This window comes from Fringilla coelebs (genome assembly GCF_963513975.1).
Source record: "Fringilla coelebs genome assembly, chromosome: 30".
Lineage (NCBI taxonomy): Eukaryota > Metazoa > Chordata > Aves > Passeriformes > Fringillidae > Fringilla > Fringilla coelebs.
Genome location: NC_140056.1, coordinates 839,342 through 854,063, shown reverse-complemented (window position 1 = coordinate 854,063; position 14,722 = coordinate 839,342). Strand labels below are relative to the sequence as shown.

The window sequence follows — 14,722 nt, the reverse complement described above, 5'->3', positions numbered from 1 at the left end:
AAATCCCCATTCCCCAAATCCCCCAATACCAATCCCCCAACCCCAAATCCCCATTCCCCAAATCCCCCAACCCCAAACCCCCAATCCCCCCTCCCCTCACCGCAGCCGCAGCTCCTCCGCTCCCTGCTTGGCCGCCTCCGTCTTGATCCTGGCCCAGAGCGCCACCGGCTCGGCCACCAGGGAGCTGGGCTGGCCCGGGATGGGCTGGGATTGTGTCCCCAGGCCCTGGGATTGTGTCCCCAGCCCCTGGGATTGTGTCCCCAGGGCCAGCAGCCACTGGGCCACCGCGTCCAGGGCCCGCTGGGGCCGGTTCCGGCAGCGCCAGCTCTCCACCTGCAGCCGGAAGCACCTGTGGAGCTGCGGGAGAGGGGCGGGAATGTGGGGAGTGCGGGGGGCCGGGGTGGCAGGGACACCAGGGTGACAGGGACATCAGGGTGACAGGGACATCAGGGTGGCGGGGACACCAGGGTGACAGGGACATCAAGATGGTAGGGACATCAGGGTGGGCAGGGACACCAGGGTGGCAGGGACACCAGGATGGGAAGGGACACCAGTGTGGCAGGGACACCAGGGTGGGCAGGGACACCAGGGTGGGCAGGGACACCAGGGTGGGCAGGGACACCAGGGTGGGCGGGGACACCAGGATGGGCGGGGACACCAGGATGGGCGGGGACACCAGGGTGGGCAGGGACACCAGGGTGACGGGGACACCAGTATGCTCAGGGATCCCAGTATGCTCAGGGACACCAGTATGGCAAGGACACCAGTATGCTCAGGGATCCCAGCCCTCCCAGCATGCCCAGTGATCCCAGTACAGCAGGGACCCCAGTATGGCAGGGACCACAGCATGCCCAGGGAGCCCAGTATGCCCAGGGAGCCCAGCCCTCCCAGTATGCCCAGTGATCCCAGTATGGCAGGGACCCCAGTATGGCAGGGACCACAGTATGCCCAGTGATCCCAGTATGGCAGGGAGCCCAGTATGCCCAGTGATCCCAGTATGGCAGGGACCCCAGTATGCCCAGTGATCCCAGCACAGCAGGGACCCCAGTATGGCAGGGACCACAGTATGCCCAGGGAGCCCAGTATGGCAGGGAGCCCAGCCCTCCCAGTATGCCCAGTGATCCCAGTATGGCCAGGGACCCCAGTATGCCCAGTGATCCCAGTATCCCCAGGGACCCCAGCCCTCCCAGTGACTTCCAGCCCTCCCAGCATCCCCAGCTGATCCCAGTGTCCCCAGTGACCCTGTACTCCATCCCAGTATCCCCAGTGCCCCCAGTGCCCCATCCCAGTGCCCCATCCCAGTATCCCCAGTGCCCCCAGTGCCCCATCCCAGTGCTCCATCCCAGTATTCCCAGTGCCCCCAGTGCTCCCAGTGCCCCATCCCAGTGCCCCCAGTATTCCCAGTGCCCCCAGTATTCCCAGCGCTCCCAGTGCCCCCAGTACCCTGTCCGGGGTCACTCCAGGCCAGCTGTAGCCCTGGCCGGCCAGCACTGCCCGGCACAGGGGCTCGCACACGGCTCCGGCCCCTTCCGGAACGTTCCGGCTCTGCAAGGCCTGGCCCAGGCGGGAGGTGACCACAGCTGTGTCCGGAGGGGACAAAGTGACCAACGGGACAGGGAGGGGACACTGCAGTGACCACTCCTCGTCCAGAGCTGATCCCAACCCCCCCGGACACAGAGTGACCCCCTGGACAGCAGGGATGGGGACAGGGGTGGCACTCACCACTGGGGTGACACTGACCATTGGGGTGACACTGACCACTGGGGTGACACTGACCATTGGGGTGACACTGACCACTGGGGTGACACTGACCACTGGGGACAGCCCTGGACACAGAGTGACCCCCTGGACAGCAGGGACGGGGACAGGAGCCCTGGGGTGGCACTGACCACTGGGGTGGCACTGACCACTGGGGATGGGGACACAGAGCCCTGGGGTGGCACTGACCACTGGGGATGGGGACAGGAGCCCTGGGGTGGCACTGACCACTGGGGATGGGGACAAGAGCCCTGGGGTGGCACTGACCACTGGGGATGGGGACAGGAGCCCTGGGGTGACACTGACCACTGGGGTGACACTGACCACTGGGGCTGGGGACAGGAGCCCTGGGGTAACACTGACCACTGGGGACAGGGACAGGAGCCCTGGGGTGACACTGACCACTGGGGACAGGGACAGGAGCCCTGGGGTGACACTGACCACTGGGGACAGGGACAGGAGCCCTGGGGTGACACTGACCACTGGGGATGGGGACAGGAGCCCTGGGGTGGCACTGACCACTGGGGTGACACTGACCACTGGGGATGGGGACAGGAGCCCTGGGGTGGCACTGACCCCTGGGGATGGGGACACTGACCACTGGGGATGGGGACACAGAGCTCTGGGGTGGCACTGACCACTGGGGTGGCACTGACCACTGGGGATGGGGACAGGAGCCCTGGGGTGGCACTGACCACTGAGGTGACACTGACCACTGGGGATGGGGACAGGAGCCCTGGGGTGGCACTGACCACTGGGGTGACACTGACCACTGGGGACGCCCCTGGACACAGAGCCCTGGGGTGGCACTGACCAGAAGGGACACTGGGGATGGGGACAGGTGGTGGCACTGACCACAGGGGACACTGGGGCAGGGGACAGGCGGTGGCACTGACCGGTGACATCCAGGAACTTGCCCCTCTCGGCCTGGGGCAGCCCCTGCAGCGCCTCCAGCATCCAGGTGACGCTCTGGACACAGCTCGGGGTCACCTGGGACAGCTCCGGCCCCGCCGAGGGCTGCGGGGACACCGTGGGTCAGACACAGGGGACCCCAAAACCCCCAATTCCGGCCCCAAATCCCACGGGAGAAGCTTCCAGAACCCCCTCAGGGCACATCAACCCAAAATTCCAACCTCAAATCCCACGGGAGTGGCTCAATCCCAAAATTCCAGCCCCAAATCCCACAGGAGAGGCTCCCAGAGTGGTTCCACCCCAAAATTCCAGCCCCAAATCCCACGGGAGAGGCTCAATCCCAAAATTCCCTCCCCAAATCCCACGGGAGAAGCTTCCAGAAACCCCTCAGGGCACATCAACCCCAAAATTCCAACCCCAAATCCCATGGGAGTGGCTCAATCCCAAAATTCCAGCCCCAAATCCCACAGGAGAGGCTCCCAGAGTGGTTCCACCCCAAAATTCCAGCCCCAAATCCCACGGGAGAGGCTCAATCCCAAAATTCCCTCCCTAAATCCCACGGGAGAAGCTTCCAGAAACCCCTCAGGGCACATCAACCCCAAAATTCCAGCCCCAAATCCCATGGGAGAGGCTCAATCCCAAAATTCCAACCCCAAATCCCACAGAAGAGGCTCAATCCCAAAATTCCAGCCCCAAATCCCACGGGAGAGGCTCAATCCCAAAATTTCAGCCCCAAATCTCATGGGAGAGACTCAATCCCAAAATTCCAACCTCAAATCCCACGGGAGTGGCTCAATCCCAAAATTCCAGCCCCAAATCCCACAGGAGAGGCTCCCAGAGTGGTTCCACCCCAAAATTCCAGCCCCAAATCCCACGGGAGAGGCTCCCAGAGTGGCTCAATCCCAAAATTCCAGCCCCAAATCCCACGGGAGAGGCTCAATCCCAAAATTCCCGCCCCAAATCCCACGGGAGAGGCTCCCAGCCCCCCAGGGATCCGGATCCATGCCTGGCAGCGCTGGAATATTTCGTGGATGGCGTTGGAGAAGAGCTGGAGAGCTTGGAACAGCAGCTGCTTCACCATCACCTGCTCCTTGATGGCGTCAGGAGGGACCTGGGAATGGGAAAAATGGGATTTAGGAATGGGGAAATGGGATTTGGGAATGGTGGGATGGAGCTGGGAATGGGGAAATGGGATTTGGGAATGGGGAAATGGGATTTGGGAATGGGGAATGGGATTTGGGAATGGGGAAATGGGATTTGGGAATGCTGGGATGGACCTGGGGATAGAGAATGGAGCTGGGAATGGGAAAAAAGGGATTTGGGAATGGGAAATGGGATTTGGGAATGGGAAACGGGATTTGGGAATGGTGGGAGGGACCTGGGAACGGGGAAATGGGATTTGGGAATGGGGAAATGGGATTTGGGAATGGGGAATGGGATTTGGGAATGGGGAAATGGGATTTGGGAATGGGGAAATGGGATTTGGGAATCCTGGGATGGAGCTGGGAATGGGGAAATGGGATTTGGGATCGGGAAATGGGATTTGGGAACGGGGAATGGGATTTGGGAACGGGGAATGGGATTTGGGAACAGGGAAATGGGATTTGGGAATGGGGAAATGGGATTTGGGAATGGGAAATGGGATTTGGGAATCCTGGGATGGAGCTGGGAATGGGGAAATGGGATTTGGAAATGGGAAATGGGATTTGGGAATGGGGAAATGGGATTTGGGAATGGGAAAAATGGGATTTGGGAATGGTGGGAGGGACCTGGGAATGGGGAAATGGGATTTGGGAATGCTTGGATGGACGTGGGGATGGGGAATGGAGCTGAGAATGGGAAAAATGGGATTTGGGAATGGGGAAAAAGGAATTTGGTAACGGGGTCAGGGAATGGAGCTGGGAATGGGGGATCTGGAGGTCCAGGAGCTTCTACTGAAGATGAGGATGGACTCAGGAAAGGCAGGGAAGAAGGTAAAGTGGGATTTGGGGTCCAGGAAAAAGGAAAAGTGGGATTTGGGGTCCAGGAGGGGCAGGGAAGGGGGAAAACGGGATGTAGGGGCTCAGGAGCTCCAGGAGCTGCTGCTGGCAAGGAGAAAAGTGGGATCTGGGACTCCCCACACTCCAGGAGCTGCTGGCAGGGCTGGGAGCAGCACGAGTGACCCCGAGGGATCAATCCTGGAGCTCTTCCTCCTCCTCCTCCTCATCCTCACCTGGGCCAGCAGCCGCCGCAGCGCCTGCCCGTGGCCCTGGCAGAAGCCACAAAGGCCAGGAAGCTCCTGGAGGCCGAGGGGCAGCTCCTGGCTCCTCCTGAGCACCTCCCCGAGCTGCGCCAGCACGAACTGGGAGCTCTCCAGCAGCACCCGCAGGACCCTTCCGGAACATTCCGCCGCCAGCGCCGCCCCCGCCCGCCTCAACGCCGGCCCCACGCCGGCCACGCCTTTGGCCAGCAGAGCCCGGCTGAGCTGGATCCCGGCTTCCAGCAGCTCCAGAGGAGCTCCCAGAGAATTCCCAGCTCCCAGGAACGTTCTGGAATCTTCCAGGGCCTCCAGAGCGTCGCGAGGCCGCCGGGCTTTGCAGAGGTGGCGGCAGCGCTCCAGGGTGAGCTCCAGGAAGCAGAGGGAGTGCTGGAGGTCCAGAGGCTGGGGAGCCTCATCCTTCAGAGCATCCAGCAGGAATTCCCGGAGCTGCCTGGCCAGGAAGAGCGGGCAGGGAGCCCTCTGAGCCTCGTAGAGAGCGGCGGCGGCGGCGGCGTGCTGGGCGGTGGGCGAGGTGAAGAACGGCGGCTGGAAGGATTCCCCACGGGACGACTCCCCAGGCTCGGATTCCAGCAGCAGCAGGAAGCGCAGGGCGCGCATCCTGGCCGTCAGCACCGCCCTGCCCTCCTCCCGCGGCCTCTCGGGCCCGGCCAGAGCGGCAGCAGCTTTCCAGAAGATTCCAAAAGCGCCGGAGACGACGGCGGCCCAGTGGCGACCGCGCCGGCCGCGCCGCAGCCGCTCCCGCAGCAGCTCGGCCGCGCTCCAGGCGTGGGGTCCCACCCAGGCCGCGGCGTTGCGCAGCACGTGGAACAGGATCCTCTCCAGGTACAGCTCCGGGGGATCGGGCTCCAGGCTCAGGTAGAGCTGGGCGGCCTCCCGGGCCAGGGCCAGCAGCCGGGCGCCGTGGGCCGGCCGCCCCCCGGGCCGCGCCAGCTCGGCCGCGCAGGAGCGCAGAGCGCTGTCGCAGGCGCGGAGGCGGCGGGAGCGAGGGGCCGAGGGGGTCCGGAGGCTTTCCTGGGGGAAGAGAGGGATTGGGGTCAGGACAGGGTCCCTCAGGGGCATTTCATGGGATAAGAGGGGCTCGGGGTCAGGACAGAGCCCCTCAGCGGGATTTACTGGGAAAAGAGGGGTTTGGGGTGAGGACAGAGCCCCTCAGGGGGATTTCCTGGGGGGAAAGAGGGGTTTGGGGTCAGAGCAGAGCCCCTCAGGGGGATTTCCTGGGAAAAGAGGGGTTTGGGGTGAGGACAGAGCCCCTCAGGGGGATTTCATGGGAAAAAAGGGGTTTGGGGTCAGAGCAGAGCCCCTCAGAGGCACTTCCTAGGAAAAGAGGGATTTGAGGTCAGGACAGAGCCCCTCAGGGGGAAACGGGGATTTGGGGTCAGGATAGAGACCCTTGAGAGGCATTTCCTGGGAAAAGAGGGGCTCAGGGTCAGGACAGAGCCCATCAAGGGTCATTTCATGGGAAAAGAGGGGTTTGGGGTGAGGACAGAGCCCCTCAGGGGGCATTTCATGGGAAAAGAGAGATTTGGGGTGAGGACAGAGCCCCTCAGGGGGATTTCATGGGAAAAGAGGGGTTTGGGGTCAGGACAGAGCCCCTCAGGGGGATTTCATGGGAAAAGAGGGGTTTGGGGTGAGGACAGGGCCCCTCAGGGGATTTCATGGGAAAAGAGGGGCTTGGGGTGAGGACAGAGCTACTCAGGGGGCATTTTATGGGAAAAGAGGGATTTGGGGTCAGAGCAGGGTCCCTCAGGAGGATTTACTGGGAAAAGAGGGGCTCAGAGTGAGGATAGAGCCACTCAGGAGGCATTTCATGGGAAAAGAGGGGCTTGGGGTGAGGACAGAGCCCCTCAGGGGGATTTCCTGGGAAAAGAGGGATTGGGGTCAAAGCAGAGCCCCTCAGGGGTTGTTTTCTGGGGAAAGAGAGAGTCAGAACCAGCTCAGACCCCCCCAGAGGTCCCCCAGTGGGATCCAGAGATTTTCCTGGGAAAAGGAGTCAGACCCCAGCCCAGAATTCCCCACAGATCGCCCCAGCAGGATCCCAAGGTTTTCCTGAGGAAAGGAGGGATCAGACCCGCGGATCCCGAGGTTTTCCTGAGAAAGGAGGGATCAGACCCGCAGATCCCCAGGTTTTCCTGAGGAAAGGAGGGATCAGACCCGCGGATCCCCAGGTTTTCCTGAGGAAAGGAGGGATCCGAGCCCGGCCCTCCCAGGCTCACCCTGATCTTCTCCAGGCGCTCCTCGATGCCGGCCCAGCCGTCTGTGCTTCCATCCTTTCCATCTTTCTCATCTTGTTCGTCCTTCCCGGCCATCCCGGGGGCTTCTCCTGAGGGGTTTCTATGTGATGCGGGGCTGAAGAGGGAGCAAGGGGAGGTGTGGGACCCCCAGAACCCCCAAACCCACAGACCCCCAAACCCCACAGAGCCGCCCCAGCCCCACTTCTTCTCCCCCCCCAGTGCTCCGGAGCGCCCCCAGCCCCAATTCCTGACAGCCCAGCCCCATCCCTTCGCCCCCCCAAGCCCCCAGCCCAACTCCCCAGCCCCCTGAAGTGATCAGATTCCCCCCCAGTCCCCTCAGGCAGAGCCCACAACCCCCCGGCCCCACTTTCTGACACCCCCAGCCCCATTTCCAGCCCCACCGGGGATCCCCACGCCCACAGAGGCCCAGACCCCCCCTCCGCCCACCCCTCCCGCGGCCTCAACCCCCTCCCCGCCCCCGCTGCTCTACCGCTCCCCCTCCTCGCCGGGCCCCTCTCCGAGGGGCTCTCAGCCCCCAAATCCCCCCCGGGACCCCCAAATTGCCCCAAATCCCCCCGGGCCACCCCCCCCCCGCTCACGCTGCGCTGCTGCTCCGCCGCCTTCCGCCAGAGGGCGGAGCCCGCCGCGCGCCCGTTCAAACCTCGGCCGCAGCCAATCAGCGCGCGGCACCGCCCCCCGACGCCCAATCAGCGCGCCGCAGCATCGCCCCGCCCACCACGCGGGGCAGCACGGGAGTTGTAGTCCGTGTTGGGCCTCGCGCGCTTTTGTGCGCATGCGCGGGTCGCTGTTAGTATGGGGTGTGGCCTGGTGGGGCGTGGTCGCGGTGGGGGCGTGGCCGCAGAGGGATCCCCGGAATTTGGGGGGCGCACCCCCAGCTTCTGTCACCCTCAATCCCCCGCATTGCCCCTCAGCCACTGTCGTACCCTGAAAGAACCCTAAAAGCCCAGAAATTCCCTAAAAAACCCCTAATTTTCAAAGTAATTAAAAACTCCTCAAAAACCTAAAATCAGCCTCAGAATACCCTTTAAAAAACCTAAAAGTACCCCAGCTATAAAGCAACACTGAAATGCCCCTAAAAATGCCCAAAAAACCTTCAAAAACTCCCAAAAATACACTGAATGGTCCTAAAAGGGCTGCAGGCACACTGCAGCTGCAAAAGGCAAACACAAGGAGAACACAAATCTGCCAAGACCTGCCGTCCTCACAGCTTCTTCCTCAGAACCAGCCTTAGCCCTAGGCTGGGTTTAGGGTTAGGCTTAGGGCTCGGCCTAGGGTTAGGCTTAGGCCACATCCTGGAACAGCTCCTCCAACACTCCTCTTGGTATTGGGGTCCCCTCCACCCCCTGCCTGCTTTCCCTTCTTCATTTTCAGCGTTTTTGACCCCTCAAATTTCCATCTGTCCCTCCCGCCACCCTTTTGGGCTTTCCGGTGACTGACCCAGGGCCCCCCAAACCCCCCAGGGATTTTTTACTCCCTCCCAGCCTTCTCCCCACTCCCCCTTGGGGAATTTTTGCCTCCCCCCTCCCTTTTTTCACCCCCTAAAACCAACACCCAGGTCCCCCAAAACACAACTTTATTCACAGCCCGGCACCGTCCCTGCCCCCTCCCCACCCCACAGGGGGTCGCAGTGTCACCTGCCCCACCCCTCCCCCCCCCACCCCGAGGGTCCCCACCCCCACAGGGGCGTTCCAGCGTCACCCCCTGCCCCCAGCGGTCCCACCCCCACGTCCCTCCCCCCTTCCCCTATTTACAGCTCTGGGATGTGGCACCATGAGGGGCACGGGGTGGGCTTGGGGACATCAGCTCTGTGTCACCTTCTCCTGTCCGTGTGTCCTCCCCCTTGCAGTCACTGTGTCTTTGTCCCACAGTCTCCCAGCCTGGTGTCACCACAGTCCCTCACCTGTGGCAGAATTCGTGTGACCCCAGCTCTGCCACCACGTCCTGTCCTGCCCGTGAAACACTCCCCGTGCCTCCTCCCATGGTGGCACCATGTCTCCTGTCTGTCACAGGGGGTCCCTGTGTCCCCCACCAGGGCGGCCCACTGTCTGTGTGTCCCCGTAGGTCACCAACAGCCAGAGCATTGTCCAGCTGTCCTTGTCCTGGCCACCACGGTGTCCCTGAGGGGCATGAAAAGAAGGTGGTGCCCCAACATCCGTGTGTCCCCATGTCCTGGTGCCACTGTCCCCATGTCCCCTCAGGGCACGAAGAGCAGGCACTGCCCCCAGCAGCGTGAGGACAGTGCCCCACTGTCCCTGTGCCCTCTCTGCAGTGTCCCCATGTCCCCTCAGGGCACGAAGAGCAGGCGCTGCCCCCAGCAGCGTGAGGACAGTGCCCCACTGTCCCTGTGCCCTCTCCGCAGTGTCCCCATGTCCCCTCAGGGCACGAAAAGTGGGCGCTGTCCCCACATTGTCCCCTCAGGGCACAAAGAGCGGGCGATGCCCCCGGCAGTCCCTGTGCCATCTCCGCAGTGTCCCCGTGTTCTCTCAGGGCACGAAGAGCAGGCGCTGTCCCCACATTGTCCCCTCAGGGCACAAAGAGCAGGCGCTGTCCCCACATTGTCCCCTCAGGGCACAAAGAGCAGGCGCTGTCCCCAGCGGTCCCTGTGCCCTCTCCGCACTGTCCCCACATTGTCCCCTCAGGGCATGAAGAGCAGGCGCTGTCCCCACATTGTCCCCTCAGGGCACGAAGAGCGAAGAGCGGGAGCTGTCCCCAGCGGTCCCTGTGCCCTCTCCGCAGTGTCCCCATGTCCCCTCAGGGCACGAAGAGCGGGCGGTGCCCCCGGCGGTGCTTCCTGAGCGCGGCGATCCGGGCGAAGCTCTCCCCGCACTCCACGCAGATCAGCGGCTCCTGCCCGCAGCCGCCCGAGGCCCCCGCGGGCCCCTCGCCCTCGCCCCCCGCCCGAGGCCCCTTCAGCGCCCTGGGGGCACCGGCGGGGTGGGCGCAGCGCCGCGGCCGCGCCGCCCCCGGCCCGGCGTGGGTGCGCTGGTGCTTGATGAGGTTCTTGCTCTGCGTGAAGCTCTTGCCGCACTCGGGGCAGCCGTACGGGCGCTCCCCGGTGTGGATGCGCTGGTGCTGGATGAGGTTGGAGCTCCAGGAGAAGCTCTTGCCGCAGTGACCGCACCTGTAGGGCTTCTCCCCGGTGTGGGTGCGGCGGTGCTGCACCAGGTGCGAGTTCTGCGAGAAGCTCTTGCCGCACTCGCCGCAGGTGCTGGGCCGCTCGCCCGTGTGCGTGCGCTGGTGCCGCAGCAGCTTGGACCAGTGGCTGAAGCTCTTGCCGCACTCGTTGCAGATGAAGGGGCGCTGGCGGCCCCCGCCCCGCCGCCCCCCGCCCTCCTCGGAGCCCCCCGGGGCCGGGCCGGGGGTCCCGCGGGGCGGCGGGGGGCACAGGGGGCTGTGCGGGATCACTGTGCGGATGATCTCCTGCGGCAGCACCTCGGCCTCGCCGTCGCTCACGATGCCGTCATCGGCTGGGGGGACACGGGCAGAGGGTGAGAGCACAGGAGGGGCTGGACCCCCAAACCAAATGTGACCCTAAAAGGGGCTGGGCCCCCGACACAAATGTGTATGGTATCCCTAAAACGGGCTGGGACCCTTCCCCGAATGCTCATTGCGCCCTAAAAGGGGGCCTGGAGCCTGCCCAGCCTGCTTGGAGCCTCCTCAAGATGTTTGTTGTGACCCAAAAGGGGCTGGGACCCTTCCCCAAATGCTCATTGCGCCCTAAAAGGGGGCCTGGAGCCTCCTCAAGATGTTTGTTGTGACCCAAAAGGGGCTGGGACCCTTCCCCAAATGCTCATTGCGCCCTAAAAGGGGGCCTGGAGCCTCCTCAAGATGTTTGTTGTGACCCAAAAGGGGCTGGGACCCTTCCCCAGATGTTCCTTGTGACCCAAAAGGGGCTGGGACCCTTCCCCAGATGTTCCTTGTGACCCAAAAGGGGCTGGGACCCTTCCCCAAATGTTTGTTGTGACCCAAAAGGGGCTGGGACCCTTCCCCAGATGTTCCTTGTGACCCAAAAGGGGCTGGGACCCTTCCCCAGATGTTTGTTTTGACCCAAAAGGGGCTGGGCCTTCTCCTCAAATATTTACTGAGCCCCAGAAAAGGATTGGAGCCCTGACCCAAGTGTTCGTTGTGACCCAAAAAGGGCTGCACCCCTGACCAAATATTCGTTGTGCTCCAGAAAGGGGACAGACACCCATCCCAAATGTTCACTGAATCCCAAGAATTAGCTGGAGCCCTGACCCAAATATTTGTTGTGACCCAAGAGAGGGCACAAAAAGGGGCTGTGGCCCTCTCTTGGTGTCCAGTGCACCAAAAAGGGACTGGATCCCCTCCCCAAATGCTCACTGTGCCCCAAAAAGGGGCTGTACCCCTCCTGGAGCTCCTGAAGGCCCCCAAAATTCCCCACAAGCCCTTCCTGTGAGGTCTGGAACCCCCTCAAGAGTGTTTTAAGCCCCCCTCAAATGCCTCTACCCCCCTCCAGTGGTGTCTGGAGACCCCCAGAAGTGCCTTGAACCCCGTCCCAAACGCCTCCAGCCCCTCCTAGGTGCATCTGGATCCCCCCGCAAATCGCCTGCACCCCCTTCTTGGGGTGCAAGTGTCTGGATCCCCCCCAAGATTTCCTGTACCGCCTTTCAGGGTTACCTGGAGCCCCTCAACGCCCCCATCCACTTTTGGGGTCCCCCCCTCACCAATGAAGACCCTCCGGACCACGTCCCCCTCGTCCGAGTCCTGCAGCTCCACCACGTCCGGCTCGTCCTGCTCCATGGGGGCTCCCGCGGGGACTGCGGCGTCAAGGGGGGCCCTGAGCACCCCAAAACACCCCAGGACCCCCCTGAGCAGCAGAAATTCACAACTGCCCCCCACACCAAATTCCAAAGGATTGTTGGTTCCTGCTGCGCCCCCCCAAATTTCTCAGTGTGACCCCAAATCCTTTTTTGCCCCCCTCAATTTTCATATACCCTGCCCAAATCCTTCTGTTACCCCCCCAAACCTCCTCATGCTCCCCTAAGTTTCATCCCCCCAAAAACCTCTTTGCCCCCTAACCCATCTGTTCCCCCCAAAATCTCTCTGTGTCACCCCAAATCTCCTCCTGTCCCCCCAAATCCCTCAGTGTAACCTCAAACCCCTCCATGTGATGCCAAATCCCTCTGTGCCCCCTCAAATGTCCCCGTTCCCCCAAATTCCCCCCTGTGTCCCCCAAAACCACCCTGTACTCCCCAATTCCCCCCCACCTGCTCTTTGAAGGTCTTGGGGGGTCCCACAGCTGCTCTGGACTCAGCCCCTCAAATCTGCAGGGGGGAAATGGAGGGATGCAGATGGGGGGGGTCACCCAGTGCCCCCCAAAATCACCCAGGACCCCCCAAATCACCCAGGGTGCCCCCAGATTACTCCCAGTCCCCCCAAGTCTGCTCCCCCCTCTTTAATTTTGGGAAGGGGATACAAAAGAACAACAGAGACCCAGGAACCTTCCCCAGAATTCACCCCCCACCCCAAATCGAATACTGGGGGGAAACTACCAGGTTTTATTTGAGGGGTCCCCACTCTCTTGCCCCCCCCTTCCAAAACGGTTCATCCACAGTCCCCCCCTTCAAATCCAACATGGAGGTAACCCAAGTTTTTTGGGGGAGTCTCCCAAATTTTTGGAGGGGGTCCCCCGCTCTCATTCCCTCCCTTTCTGCCCCCCAAACCAGAGCCTGATCTCTCCCCCATCCCAAATCCAAGGCGGTGGTTATCCATAACTGCGGGAGGGGACTCTCAAATTTTTTTTTTGGGGGGGGGGGTTGGGGGTCCCTACTCTCCTATTTCCCTCTTTTCCAAACCTAAAAATGGCACCTCCCCCCTCGCTTCCATTGTCGCCCCCCCTGCCATCGCCTCCCCCTTCCCAAATCCAAGGCCAGGGATATCCCAAATCAGGGAAGGATCTCCTAAATTTTTTTTTGGGGGGGGACAGGAGTGTTCCCCGCTCTCCTTTTTCCATCTTTTCCAACCCTACCAACGGCGCCTCATTTCCCCCGCTCCACCCCCCCGGCTCCAATCCCTCGTTCCCCTCCATCCCCTTGGGACCCCCAGCTGGACGGGGGGGGGGGGATATCCCGCATTTTTTTGGGGGGGATCCCCACTCTCTTCTCTCCCCTTTCCATCCCCAAAATTCGCCGTTCATCCACATCCCCCCCCGCCCCAAATCTTTTGCCATCCCTCCGCCATCGCCTCCCCATCCCAAATCGAAGCCCGGGGGTACCCCCAGTTTTGGGGGGGGGGGTCCTCTCAGGTTTTTTGTGGGAAGGTTCCCACTCTCCTTTTTCCCACATTTCCAGCCCCCCAACGGCGCCCCTCTGCCATCGCCTCTCCCATCCCAAATCCAACATGGGGGTATCCCAAATTGGAGGGAGGGGGTCTCTCAAAAATTTTTGGGGGGTGGGGTGTGGTGTCTCCGCTTTTCCCCCTCCCCTTCCCCCCCAAAAACGGGCTCGTTTCCCTCCCCCCGCGCCCCCCGACTCACCTCGGCGGCTCCGCGGCGCGGGAGGGGCCGGGGGCGTTCCGGAGGGCTCCGGGGGTGGCTCCGGGGGTCCCGGCGGGCTCGGGGGTGCGGGGGGGTCGTGGCGGGGGCGTCCCCCGGGCGCGAGGCGGGCGCGGGGCCGGGAACAGGAAGGCTCCGTCATCCCATTCCCCGCCGGATGCGCCGCTGGGAAAAAAGCGGGGGGAAAACGCTGGGGAAAGTGGGGGGGAAACCTTGGAGAAACGGCAATTTGGGGCGGGGGGAACCCCTGGGGGGATAAAAAAAGGGCGGGTCTCAGCAGGGACACCCCCGAACCGGCCGGTTTTGAGTGGGGGTAATGGTGCGAATTGCCCGAATTGTTGGGGTTTTGTTATTTTGTTATAAGGGATGGTGTTTTCCTAGCGGGGGGGTGGGCAGGGTGGGTTTAAGGGGAATAAGGACAGGCGGCCCCCCCAGACTTCTCCCTGCCCCCTTCCTGCTTTGTGTAACGGCGGCGACGCGTTTCCTGCCCCCCCCGGGAATTAAAAATGGTTGGAATTACGCAACGAGGGCGGAGGGCTCGGCGGCGGCATCCAGGGATTCCGGGAACGGCGGGATGGGGGCTCCGGGGCGACCCCTGCACCCCCCCAAAATCCATGAATGATCCCCCAGAGGGTTTCATCGGGGCGTTTCCTGCCCCCCTTTCCCGGGGAATCCGAAATTATTGGAATTACACAATGAGGGATCGCGGGATCCCGAGATAGAGGGATTGGGGCGCAGCGGGATCGGGGTTTTGGGGTGGCCCCTGTGTGCCCCAGATTCTCCCGCAGGAGGGGCTGGGAATGCATTTCTGCGTCCCCCCGCAAATCCCTAGAATTAAAAATGGTTGGAATGGCACAGCAAGGACGGAGGGTTCAACAGTGGCAGGGAGGGATTTTGGGATCAGGTCATGGTAGGATTATTGCGATTATGGGGTCCCTTCAAACCCCGAGCCCCTCCTACGATATTCTGGGGGTGCTTTTCCTGCCCCCCCAACCCCTCCTCCCCAATTAAAAATTGTTGGAATTA

General features: G+C 62.4%; 2 protein-coding genes across 2 annotated transcripts in view; both read right to left on the bottom strand.

Moving 5' to 3' along the window:
- Nucleotides 1-7,956, bottom strand: part of ESPL1 (extra spindle pole bodies like 1, separase) — a gene marked incomplete at both ends in the record, with an annotated part of 38,402 nt that extends 30,446 nt beyond the window's left edge. The window contains 10 exons of the mRNA XM_084223472.1: nucleotides 101-189; nucleotides 286-357; nucleotides 1,444-1,580; nucleotides 2,655-2,775; nucleotides 3,677-3,781; nucleotides 4,883-5,129; nucleotides 5,196-5,941; nucleotides 6,947-7,018; nucleotides 7,144-7,276; nucleotides 7,898-7,956. Of these exons, the coding sequence (XP_084079598.1) occupies nucleotides 101-189; nucleotides 286-357; nucleotides 1,444-1,580; nucleotides 2,655-2,775; nucleotides 3,677-3,781; nucleotides 4,883-5,129; nucleotides 5,196-5,941; nucleotides 6,947-7,018; nucleotides 7,144-7,276; nucleotides 7,898-7,956 (1,781 nt within the window). The remainder of the gene's footprint in view (nucleotides 1-100; nucleotides 190-285; nucleotides 358-1,443; nucleotides 1,581-2,654; nucleotides 2,776-3,676; nucleotides 3,782-4,882; nucleotides 5,130-5,195; nucleotides 5,942-6,946; nucleotides 7,019-7,143; nucleotides 7,277-7,897) is intronic.
- A 980-nt stretch (nucleotides 7,957-8,936) lies between these two features.
- Nucleotides 8,937-13,992, bottom strand: LOC311164208 (uncharacterized protein). The gene is made up of 4 exons (XM_084223561.1): nucleotides 13,679-13,992; nucleotides 12,411-12,467; nucleotides 11,868-11,980; nucleotides 8,937-10,649 (listed from the first exon to the last, which is right to left on the bottom strand). Exons 3-4 carry the CDS (start codon nucleotides 11,941-11,943, stop codon nucleotides 9,934-9,936), a joined length of 792 nt encoding a protein of 263 aa, XP_084079687.1. The 5' UTR covers nucleotides 11,944-11,980; nucleotides 12,411-12,467; nucleotides 13,679-13,992; the 3' UTR covers nucleotides 8,937-9,933.
- Between the last annotated feature and the right edge of the window lie 730 nt (nucleotides 13,993-14,722).